At 34.8% G+C, this 13522-nt stretch overlaps 1 protein-coding gene across 5 annotated transcripts in view; it reads right to left on the reverse strand.

The window, feature by feature from the left end:
* CNTLN (centlein) overlaps nt 1-13522 on the reverse strand; it is a 341020-nt gene that overhangs the window by 320780 nt on the left and 6718 nt on the right. For all 5 annotated transcript variants that reach the window (XM_025281478.2, XM_025281479.2, XM_044939816.1 and 2 more), the window contains exon 2: nt 11292-11380. In XM_025281478.2, the coding sequence (XP_025137263.1) occupies nt 11292-11380 (89 nt within the window). The remainder of the gene's footprint in view (nt 1-11291; nt 11381-13522) is intronic.

Raw genomic sequence — 13522 nt, forward strand, 5'->3', positions numbered from 1 at the left:
AAAAAATTTTTTTCAGGAAGTTCTAAAAAGCAAAATTCAAATGTGCCATGTGCTGGCAACTATTTACATTTTATTTACATTATATATGCAACTATTTACATAGCATTTACATTGCACTAGGTATTATAAGTAATCTAGAGATGCTGACGATTTACACTTTAAGAGGATATGCATAGGTTATATGCAAACATATTCCATTTTATGCAAAGGACTTGAGGATCCTAGAATTTAGGTATCTGTGGGGTTCCAGGATCCAGTCCTCAGTGGATGTTGAGGGATGACCGTAACTTGAATCCACATGTGAAAACAAACATTTACTGGGAAAGGTAATTATATAATTATAATAAAAGACCATTTTAAAGTACATTTCTTTCTACTTTCTTCTCTTAACTAATTTGTAAAGCAATTGCTTAAAGTAATAGGTATACAATGTATTCACAGGCTCAAAACATATAAAAATGTATCATGTGTAATATAATTGCCAGTATCAGCATAAATGAGGTAGGTAGTAGCAAACTTTTATTGGGCTAAGGAAATGACTACAAATAATAAAGCAATAATTATAATAATGTATTGTTGTGTTTGTAATATTAATAGATAATATGTATAACAATACCACAAAAAGGGATTAAAGGGAATATGGCTGTATTTCAGTAATATTTCTATATATCACTGGAATTAAGCTTGGCTAAACCTGGACCTGATTTGTTAAGATACATAGAGTAAATCTTAGAGCAATGACTTTTTAAAAAATCTCAAAAAAAATATAGTGAAAAAATAAAGAAATTAAAATGCTATATTAGAAAATATTCACTTAATGCAAAAGAAAGATTCAGAGACGTAAATACATTGAAAGTAAAGAATGAGAAAAAACATAGGTAAATACCAACCACAAGAAAGATGGAGTAACTACACTAACATCAGACAAAATAAACTTTAAGCAAAAAAGTCACTAAGAAAGAGGCATATTTTATAACAAGTTCCTGACAGAGTCAATCCATCAGGAAGATAAAACATTTATAAACACATATGTACCTAATAGTGGATTAAAATGCATGAAGGAAAAATGACAGATATGAAATAAGAAATGGACAATTCAATTATAATAGTTGGAGACTTCAATAGCCACCGTGATGGTCAACTTGGAGGGCATTTTTGGACGAGATTAACATTTAAATTGGTGAACTCTAAATAAGCATAATACCCTTCATAATGTAAGTAGGCTTTATCTAATCAGTTGAAGGCCTAAACAGAATAAGAAGACCAGCATTCCTGAAATAAAAATCTCCAGAGACTGCCTTTATCTACACCATCAATTTTCCTGGTCTCAAACTGATCATACTGCAGATGTAGACATGCCAGCCTCCAAAATCATGTAAGCCAGTTCTTCATAATAAGTCTTTTTCTATATATATACTCACACACGTCCTTTTGGTTCTGTTTCTCTAAGCTAAGTCACTTCAGTCGTGTCCGACTCTGTGTGACCCCATAGACGGCAGCCCACCAGGCTCCCCCATCCCTAGGATTCTCCAGGCAAAAACACTGGAGTGGATTGCCATTTCCGTCTCCAATGCATGAAAGTGAAAAGTGAAAGTGAAGTCGCTCAGTCGTGTCCGACCCTCAGCGACCCCATGGACTGTAGCCCACCAGGCTCCTCCGTCCATGGGATTTTCCAGGCAAGAGTACTGGAGTGGGGTGCCATTGCTCTGTTTCTCTGGATAATATCAATACACCCACTTTCAATAACAGGCAGACAAGTAGACAGAATATCAACAAGAAAACAGAACACCTCAGCAACACTACAACCTAGACCTTGCAAACATCATCAGATACCCCTCTAAAAAATGACAGTTAAATTTATATAATTTTCAAGTGTATAAGGAACATTCTCAGGATAAATCATGTTAGACTATTTTTTTAAAAACTCAATAAATGTAAAAAGATAAAAATAATGCAAAGTATGTTCTCTGACCACAATGAAATAAAATTAGAAATCAAATGAAAATACTCACACATGTGTGGAAATTAAAACAGCATTAAAAAAAAGTCAAGAGGAAATCAAAAGATAAATCAAAAAATACTTTAAGATGAGCAAAAATAAGGCATAAAATATCAAAATGTATAGGATGCAGCTAAAATAGTGCTTAGAGAAAAATTTATAGCTATAAATACCTATATTAAGCTAGAAGAAAGATCTGAAATCAGTAACCTAATGTTCTACCATAAGACACTGGAAAAATAAGAGCAAATTAAGCCTAAAGCAATTAGAAAGAAGAAATAAAGACTTGAGAAGAAATTCATGAAATAGAGAATAGAAAAACAATACAGAAGCACTAATACTTTGGCCACCTGATGTAAAGGGCTGACTCACTGGGAAAGACCCTGATGTTGGGAAAGATTGAGGACAGGAAGAGAAGCAGGCAACAGAGGATGAGATGGCTAAATAGCATCACCAACTCAATGGACATGAGTCTGAGCAAACTCTGGGTAATACTGAAAGACAGGAAAGCCTGGTGTGCTACAGTCCATGGGGTTGCAAAGAGTCGCGCACGACTTAGCAACAGAACAACAGAAAATGGATGGAAACCAAAAGCTGGATCCTTGAAAAGATCAACAAAACTGACAAACCTTTAGTTATACTGACAATATTAAAAAGAAAGAAGCCTCAAACTACCAGAATTGGAAAGAAAAAACGGTATATTACCACTGACCTAACAAAAATAAAAAGCATTATAAAGGAATACTGTGAAAAATTGTATGCCAGCAAATTAGATACTTAAAAGGAATAGGTGAATTCCTAGAAAACACAAATACCAAAAGTAAAGTAAAATACTGAGTTGACCTGTAATAAGTAAAGAAATTCTAATTGTAATTTTTTTAAAAATTACCCACAAACAAAAGTCCAGGCCTGGATGGGTTCACCCCTGAATTCTACCAAACATTGAAAGAAGAATACCGATTCTTAAAAGAAAAAAATTCAAAAAAATAGAAGAGAGTATTTCCCAACCCATTTCATACAGTCGGTATTACCCTGATACAAAAAAAACACAGAGAAACATCATAAGAAAACTACAGACTAAGAATCTCTCATCAATATAGATGCAAAAGTTCTAAACAAATACTAGCAAACAAAATTCAACAACATATTAAAAGAATTATATACCATGACTAGGTGGAATTTATTCCAGGGTTGTTGTAAGGGTTGTTTCATATTTGAAAATCAATTATCATAATAAATCATATCACTAAAATATGAAACAAAAATCACATGATCATATCAATAGATACAGAAGATATATTTGAAAAAATTCAACTACCTTTCATAATAAAAACACTTAACAAACTAGGAATAGAAGGGAACTTCCTAAACTTGCTAAAGGACATCTATGAAAAACTGACAGATAATTTTATAGTTAGTGGTGAAGGACTGGGTGTTTTCTCCCTATGATCGGGAGTAAAATAAAGTTGTCTGCTCTGGCCACTTCAACTCAACAATGTATTAAAGTTCTAACCAGGGTAAGTAGCCAAGAGAAAGAAACAAAAGGCACCAAGTTTGGAATAAAAGAAACAAAACTATTTCTATTTGCAGATTACATGATCTTGTAAGTAGAAAATCCTAAGGAATCTACCCAAAAAATTAGAACTGAAAAATGAGCTCAGCACACTTGAAGGATATGCGATCAATATAAAAAAAATCGATTGTAATCTATACTGCTGCTGCTACTGCTGCTAAGTCATTTCAGTTGTGTCCGACTCTGTGCGACCCCATAGACGGCAGCCCACCAGGCTCCTCTGTCCCTGGGACTCTCCAGGCAAGAACACTGGAGTGGGTTGCCATTTCCTTCTCCAGTGCAGAAAAGTGAAAGTGAAGTCATTCAGTCGTATCCAACTCTTAGCGACCCGATGGACTGCAGCCCCCCAGGCTCCTCCGTCCGTGGGATTTTCCAGGCAAAAGTACTGGAGTGGGGTGCCATTCTAAACAATCTGAAAATAAACTTAAGAAAAGAATTTCACTTATAATAAAATCAGAAAGAATAAAATATTAAGGAATAAAGTTATCAAAAAAGTTTCAAACATACTATAAAACTATAAAACATTATTTCAAGAAATTTTAGAAGATATAAATAATTGTAAACATATTTCATGTTCATAATATGGAAGATTTAAGATTGTTAAGATTTAACATTGTTAAATATCACCCAAACTGACTCATTAAGAGAAGAAGATAGGCTGTTCTAGATTAAAGAAATACAATCCAGCGATCAACCACAACAATGCAAAAAAAAAGAGATTTGGATAATATACTATGTGTCTCCTGATGTGATGTACTAAGAATCATATTACACCAAAGAAGACTTCTTTGCCAAAACATCAAACCTGAAACTGAATAAATTACCTCTAGGTCTCATTACTAATGTATGATAATTATAGAGTAAAAAAAAATTACAATCAGAAAAATCCAGAATGTGGAAAACTCTACAGGATAAACAACCCAACTTATTCCAAATATAAACTGCAAAAAAAAAGGGAGAGAAGGAGAAGGAACCCATATGTTCAGTGGGTAGACTATGTTTGAATCCTCATAGGAACAAACCACCTTTCAAAAGTTATGAGAAAGCTGGAGAAATCTGAAAATGGATATTTGATTACATTAGGGAATAATTACAGAATTCTAAGTATGAAAAAGATTTCATGGTTATATTTTTTAAAAGGCTTATCTTTTAGAGATAGAGTCAATACTTATTCACGTATCCAGAACTTGTGAACTTTCCTACTTACTAAAACTTACTTGTAAGCATAAAATCAATACCCAGGCACTTTTTCAGTCATTTGCAGACATGTACAAAGTGGTGAAAAATTTAAGTCACCTGAACCACATGCTCCCAGCTGAAGTCAAACAAGGGAACACTCTGTCTTCTTGTTTCAGCTCTCATACTGTAAACAAGTATTCTTCACATGGTCTATTTAGTACCACATTTTTCACATTTTTGCCCTTTGTTGATGATTTTGCGGTTTCAAATGACCACCAAGCACAGTGATGAAATGCTGTCTAGTGTTCTTAAGTGCAAGAAGGCTGTGACTTGCTTATGGAGAAAAGACTGTGTTAGACAAACCATGTTCAGGCATGAGTTATAGTACCATCGGTCATGAGCTCTCCTGTGAATAAAAAGAACTGACTGTAAACACCAATGTAATTGTGGGTAACATAACATGATGTCTGGAATTTCCTTCAAAATAATCCATCAGTGGTAGAGGCAGCAGAGCAAAAGAAAGGAAGAAGAAGTTTACAGATGAAACAAGATTGGTCGTGCGCTGATAACTGTTCAAGCTGGGTGATGAATAAACATGGGAGTTCATTAATGTATTTTCTCTGCCTTTACATCAAATTAAAATTTTCCATAATAAAAAGTAAAACATGTGCAACCCAAAAATATGTATACAGACACCCCACCAAAAAGATTTCTAAGGCATATACTACAGTACCAAAAAGGTTAAAAAAAAAAAAAAAGAATTACTGATAAGACAAGCATTTTTCCAAAAGGGGACCAAGGGCATTTGAAGCAGTACAGGCATAACTCATTTTATTGAACTTTGCTTATTGTGCTTCACAGATACTACATTTTACAAATTGAAGGTTTGTGGAAACCCTTCATCAAACAAATCTACCAGCACCAACACTAACTGAATGTCTCTCTGTCACATTTTTGTAATTCTCACAATATGTCAGACTTTTTCATTATGATTATATTTGTTATGATGATCTGTGACCAGTGAGTGATCTTTGATGTCACTACTGCAAAAAGTGTATAACTCACTGAAGGCTTAGATGAGAGCATTTTTTTAGCAATATATTTAAATTATGTACATTGCTTTTAGACATAATGCTGTTGTGCACTTAATAGTCTACAGTATAGTATAAACATAACTTTTATATACACTTGAAAACAAATAATTGGTGTGACTCACTTTATTTCACTATTCACTTTACAACAGTGGTCTGGAATGAACACCCAATATCTCCAAGGGTTATTTAATTGAGCAAGAGCATCCTATTTAATTCAGGATGTTTAGCATTTCCCGCCTTCATATACTGTGTCAGTAGCACCACTGGTTAAGACCATTTATCCTTGTAGATAAAACTTTATCCACAAGGCCACTCATCATGAAAGATCATCATAAAATTTTTTAAAAAATAAAGTAACTGTAATGTACAGTAAGATACTGGTTAAATAAGATGACATATCAAAATAAAAGATATTATAATTCTAAAAATATTATCTTCTCTTGAAGAAAATGGTAATTATAGTCCTCTTGAAAAAAATGAACCAGCATGGCACTGACATGGCTAAATCACACTGCCTTGAGTCTCCTAGCCTGGAAATAAGCAGAGGGTTCCAAAATGGACAAATAGCTGACCAACAGAAGGATGGACACACAGAGACAAATCCAGAAGAGAAAAATCAAAATCTACACACTGTCTATAATGGAAGAGGAAGCTAGTTTTTCTGGAAGAGGCCCAGAGAGGCTCTAATTACCCAATTACTAAGTACAGGATCAAGATGACTAACTAAAGAACCATTAATCAAAAATCTGGGCTTCCTATTCATCCATGTTCAAAAGAGCTACCTGCAATATTTGCCTACAATAAATGGCCCAAGACTACCCAAAAGAACCATGTTCCTGAAAAAGGTCCCCACTATGGTTGCTGGGACAAACAATACAATCAGAAAAGGGAATGACTTAAGAGTCTACTTTTCATTCTGTATAGTGAAGCCCATTTGCCATATATCCCTCAGGAAAGCTTGTTGACAGTCTGCTCCCTTCTCTTACACAATATCCACAGTCAATCCTCTCATTCAGAGGAGAAACATTTTGGTAAACAAATATAGAAAAATGCAAAGTAAATTCATTAAAAGTAACATTTCTACATTATGCAATTTACACTTTCACACAAAAAATATGACAGTAAAGAACCATCATACACTTGAAGGAAACCATCAGCATTAAAGTAAAAAAGTAGGGATAAAAGTTAACCAACAGGAAACAGATAATGTCAGAAACAGAAAAGAAATTAAAAATTATAATCAAAAAGATTAAAAAGTCATTCTTTTAAAGAAGACTTATGAAAAAGTAAAAACCAAATAAGAAAAACCTTAGAAATAAAAATTTGACTTCTAAAATTAAAAAACATCTATATATTGATGCAATAAAACATAATAAAACTACTCAGGAGATAAAATTAAAAGACAGAAAATAAGATAGAAAAGAAGGCCAATTCCAGAAGGTCCAACCTCTAAGAGTGTGAAGAACAGACAAGGAGGAAAATATAAGAATCATATTTTTCTTCAATTAAAATAAAATCTTAAGTCTTGATGTTGAAAGAACCCCACAAAGGCTGAGAATTCTGAATTTTTAAAAGGTTCAAATTAATAAACAATGCTGAAATTTTAAAATATATAGCTGCTAAGCTGCTAAGTCACTTCAGTCGTGTCTGACTGTGTGACCCCATAGACGGCAACCCACCAGGCTCCCCCGTCCCTGGGATTCTCCAGGCAAGAACACTGGAGTGGGTTGCCATTTCCTTCTTCAATGCAGGAAAGTGAAAAGTGAAAGTGAAGTCGCTCAGTCGTGCCTGACCCTCAGCGACCCCATGGACTGCGGCCTTCCAGGCTCCTCCGTCCATGGGATTTTCCAGGCCAAGAGTACTAGAGTGGGATGCCATTGCCATCTCTGAAAATAGAGAGAGAATCCTAAAAACTTCAAGCAAGCTACCTAGAAAGAAATAAGAATCTCACTTGCACTGGGATCACAAATACACTTGATAACACCACTGATATACTTCAAAAAAATCTGAGGGAAATTAGATGGACTTAAAATTTATGTTCAGCTAAAGTATTAATCAAACACAAGTACAAAAGAAAGACATTTTGGGCATATAAGGAGTCAGAAAATGAACCACTTATGCATCCCTCCTGAGAAAAAAACTTCAAAAATATAATTCAACAAAAGAAAAAAGATGTGGGATTCTAGAAACTCTGGAACTAGCTCAGGAGTGCAATAAAAAGAAATCCTAGATGACAGCTATGAGTAGGTTTAAAAACCAACTGGCCAAAATTCATACCATAAACCAAGGGCCCAAGGAAGAATGTCTTCAGCCCACCATTTAAATGTTTGAACACTGACATTCTTCATGTTAAGAAACACTAGAAAAGAAAAGTAATTAGAAATACCAGGGAAAAAAATGTTGTCTAGGAAGACCAAGGCACATATATAAAATGACTTGAATGTAGCAAAATTTGGGTAATTAATGGACTATAAAAAAGAAATTCTATTTGACATGAATACTTAGAATATTCTTTCTTTAATCATATTATTTCCTATATCAAGTCCAAACATGATACATGGTTCTCAAGGAAAGAAATATTTACGTAATTATAAAATTAGAAATGCAAATTACAGGTTGCCAATTTTAAAGGTCAATTTGAATTCCAAGGTATCTAATCATATGATCTATGGACATCAGAATTACCTGGAAAGCTTAAAGACTCCTGGGTCTCCTCTTCCATTTTAATCAGTTCAATTCAGTCACTCAGTCACGTCCAGCTCTTTGCGACCCCATGGACTGCAGCATGCCAGGCTTTCTTGTCCATCATCAACTCCTAGAGTTTACTCAAACTCATGTCGATGGAGTCACTGATGCCATCCAACCATCTCACCCTCTGTCGTCCCCTTTTCCTCCCGCTTTCAATCTTTCCCAGTATCAGGGTCTTTTCAAATGAGTCAGTTCTTTGCATCAGGTGGCCAAAGTTTTGGAGCTTCAGCTCCAGCATCAGTACTTCCAATAAATATTCAGAACTGAATTCCTTTAGGATGGACTGGTTGGATCTCCTTGCAGTCCAAGGGACACTCAAGAGTCTTCTCCAACTCCACAGTTCAAAAGCATCAATTCTTTGGTGCTCAGCTTTCTTTCCAGTCCAACTCTCACATCTATACACGATGACTGGAAAAACCATAGCTTTGACTAGACAGACCTTTTTGGGCAAAGTAATATCTCTGCTTTTTAATATGCTGTCTAGGTTTGTCATAGCTTTTCTTCCAAGGAGCAAGTGTCTTTTAATTTCATGGCTGCAGTCACCATCTCCAGTGATTTTGGAGCCCCCAAAAATAAAGTCTGTCACTGTTTCCATTGTTTCCCCATCTATTTGCCATGAAGTGATGGGACTGGATGCCATGATCTTAGTTTTCTGAATGTTGAGTTTTAAACCTGTGGCGGATTCATTTTGATATTTGGCAAAACTAATACAATTTTGTAAAGTTTAAAAATAAAATAAAATTTAAAAAATAAATAAATAAACAAACCAACTTTTTCACTCACTTCTTTTACTTTAATCAAAAGGCTCTTTAGTTCTTCTTCGCTTTCTGCCGTAAGGGTGGTGTCATCTGCATATCTGAGGTTATTGAAATTTCTCCCAGCAATCTTGATTCCAGCTTGTGCTACATCCAGCCCAGCATTTCACATGATGTACTTTGTATATAAGTTAAATAAGCAGGATGACAATATATAGCCTTGACATACTCCTTTCCTGATTTGCTGTTTCATGTCCAATTCTAAGTGTTGCTTCTCTACCTGCATACAGATTTCTCAGGAGGCAGGTAAGGTAGTTTGGTATTTCCATCTCTTAAAGAATTTTCCACAGTTTGTTGTGATCCATATAGTCAAAGGCTTTGGCATAGTCAATAAAGTAGAAGTATATGTTTTTCTGGAATTCTCTTGCTTTTTTAATGATCCAGCAGATGTTGGCAATTTGATCTCTGGTTCCTCTGCCTTTGCTAAATCCAGCTTGAACATCTTCATTTTAATAAATTCTCCAAAAATAAAGTTTTGAAGATCATGGCTGTAAAGCAAAAACCTCCAAAATTTCCCATTACCTACATTATGAGCAAAAGGCTTCTGAGTACTCACCCCAAAACATATATATATATTTATTTATAAATTCTTGATACACTTTTATGTGACCATATATTACATATATTATAAAATGTGAAAAATAAAAATCTTAAAGAATGAGAAAAATGGCCTTAAATTATTTTATTGTTTCTGTCTCAACCAAGAATAAAGGGTAAATTAAGAACAGCTTTAGAAAGTTGTAAAAAAATATATACAAATAAAAGGAGAGAAGGATAATGAAAGAATCACTGAAATGACAAAAGAAATATATCTTCTAAAGGTCTATTCTACTAAAAAACAGAGAAACTGAGAGGGATCACATTTAATTTCAAGAAAGATTGAGGAACTAACAAAGGTACTTCAACAAAAGACTTAATTCTGATCATCCAAAGGGAAAAACTGATGAATTAGACATATAGGACCATGAAAAGAAACTATTTAAAGTTCACAATAATCAGGAATGCTAAAATTAGACATAGGCATGTATCACAGATTTTTCAAAGTCAAATTCCAGACAATATTAGAATGATCCCAGGGCTAGAAACTCTAAAGGTGAATATAGTTCAAGTTATCATAAAATGATATTCAGATTATATAATCATAACTCCAGTAAAGAAAAAGGAAAGGGCAACCATATGCTTAGCTTCTCATTTACAAAATGTAATGAAATCCATTTAATAGGAAAGCAAGTGTTTTAATTGCTATGTAAGTGTCATGGGACTACTGTATACCAAATGTTTGATAAAGAGTACCCAGCATCACTCCACTGTTTCTAATGACCAAGGAGAGGCCCAATAATCTATAGTTAAATGACTGGGCATCCCCTACAGAGTAATACAGAGTGCTGAGTGAAATCTCTCAACCTATTCCAGAACACTTACTTTCTCCAGCAAGGTCATCTCAGGCTCTCAAGTACATACTCCAATTATCTTACGGGAAAAAAACTGAGCCATGTCTAGGAAAGATCATGTCTAGGAATGTATCTACAGGGGCAGTCTCTGAAGCTAAACAACAGGAACTTCTCCAATTTTTAAAGTGGAGCAGAAAAAGCTCAAAACACGCCTGCACATACACACACATACACAGTGTATAGGTCATAGTTATACCTCTTACCTGCAAACTTCCCAAATATGTCAGAATATGAGCAGAAGATAAGGCTTAGCTGTACTTAGCAAATTGACACACCTTGAAATAAGTCAAATAACTATAATATCATGCTCAACTTTCCTCTGGAAATCAAATGAATCTCTTCAGGAGATTAACACTAAGTGTTAATTTTAATAATGAAAAGAAACAAATTCGATAAACTAAATACCAATAGGAAAATAACTTAGTAACTCACCTTTCCACAACCAAACTGACTGCTTGTGTGACATCTGGATTTGTCACCTGGAGGCGTTTCCACAAAGACCATACGAATTCTTTATCAGCCTTGAAGAAATAAAAAACATTTGAAATGCATTGCTTTGTAGCTATAGCAAAGAAGGTAAGATACTGTCTTAAATTAAAAATTTTAAAAACATTATTACTTGACCCCTAGTTCTTTAACGATAAAACAGATTCTTGAAAAGTAGAATAGGAGAGCTTAATTTTAAAAATTTCTTACACCTGTAACCCACATTTAAAGGTGCAAACACTGAAATGCTGAATATCAAGGTAAATTTTTTCCAAAATTAGATTGTCCTCTAGCTATTGATCCACCTTTCAGCTGCCCTTTTCAGCAAAATTCCTTAAAAGTGTTGCCTACAATCACTGTCTCTTCTTCCTCATCCCCATTCACTCTGTAACCTCCCCAGTCAGATTTCCCTCCCCACCATAATGCTAAAATCATTTTTCAAGGTCCTCGATAGTGAGAAATGTTAATAGGCACCTCAAATTTAATCTATCCAAAATAAAGTTCTTGACATCCTATTCTCTCACAAACCTGCCCTCTCTGCCTCTCAGAAAATGACCCCACCACCTACTCAGTGTTCAAAGACTTAAGATCTGGAGTAAATCTCGGTTGCTCTGTTTCTTCACATTTCATATCCAAACCATTAGTAAATCCTATTAGACTTACCTACAAAATATATCCCAATTCTAAATACTTCACCACCATCATCCTAGTGTAAGTCAACTCCACTTCTTGCCTAGTTCTCTACAATAGCCCCATGGGCTCCTGACAGCTAAAAATCTTCTAATAGAAAAAATAAAAAATAAAAAAAAATAAAAATCTTCTAATAGATTTGTTACATCAGGAAAACAATCCAGATTCTATCAAAGCCACATGATCCCATACCATCTGGCCCTATATATACCTCTCCAACCTCACCTATCACTCTTGTTCACAAGAACCTTCTTGCTCTGTGGTACCAGGTCCTTCGTACATATAACATCTATCAGATTTTCATGTACATTATTACTTCACTTCACTCAAGACATTGTTTAAATGTTACCTCTTCAAGAAAGTCTTCCCTACAGACACCAAAACCCATAAGTCTCTCATAACTGCTTAGCCTGTTTAATGGCTTTTCAAATCACATTTCATTTTATAGTACTATATTTGCTGGTTGTTTATTTGTTTGGGATTACTTGTATGGCATACATTTCTGTCTCCATCATCCGTTCTCCCCTTCCTCTTAGTGACAGAAATCATTTTAGCTCTTTGCTGTCAACTAAAAGACTGGCCTCTCTTACCTATGGGCTCTGTGACTGAATTCTGCCAATAAAATATAAGTGTCATTGAAAATTTTAAATTGACTTAGGTCTTCCAATGTAGACACAGGAATGCAGGAAATCCAACTGAGGTATTTAAAATCCTAAAAGATGATGCTGTTAAAGTGCTGCATTCAATATGTCAGCAAATTTGGGAAACTAAACAGTGACCACAGGACTGGAAAAGGTGTTTTCACTCCAGTTCAAAAGAGAGCAATGCCAAATAATGTTCAAATACCATACAATTGTGTTCATTCCACATGCTAGTAAGGTTATGTCCAAAATACTCCAAGCTAGGTTCAGCAGTATGTGAACGGACAAGTTTCAGATATACCAGCTGGGTTTCAAAAAGGCATAGGAACCAGAGATCAAGTTGCCAACATTCACTGGATGGTGAACATTCACAGAAAGCAAGGGAATTCCAGAAAAACATCTACTTCTACTTCATTGACTATATTAAAGCCTTTGACTGTGTGGATCACAACAAACTGTGAAATATTCTTAAAGAGACAGGAATACCAGACCACCTTTTCTCCTGAGATATCTGTATGCAGGTCAAGAAGCAACTTTTAAAACCAGATACGGAAAAACTGAGTGGTTCAAAATTGAGAAAGGAGTATGACAAGGCTGTACACTATCACCCTGTTTATTTAACTTCTATGCAGAGTACATCATGTGAAATACCAGGCTGGATGAATCACAAGCTGGAATCAAGACTGCCAGCAGAAACATCAACAACCTCAGATATGGAAATGATATCCTAATGGAAAAAAGCAAAAAGGAACTGAAAAGCCTTCTGATGAGGGTGAAAGAGAAGAGTGAAAAAGCTGGCTTAAAACTCAACATTCAAAAAACTAAGATCATGGCATTCGGTCCCGT

The sequence above is a fragment of the Bubalus bubalis genome, chromosome 3 (assembly GCF_019923935.1).
Source record: "Bubalus bubalis isolate 160015118507 breed Murrah chromosome 3, NDDB_SH_1, whole genome shotgun sequence".
Classification (NCBI taxonomy): Eukaryota; Metazoa; Chordata; class Mammalia; order Artiodactyla; family Bovidae; genus Bubalus; species Bubalus bubalis.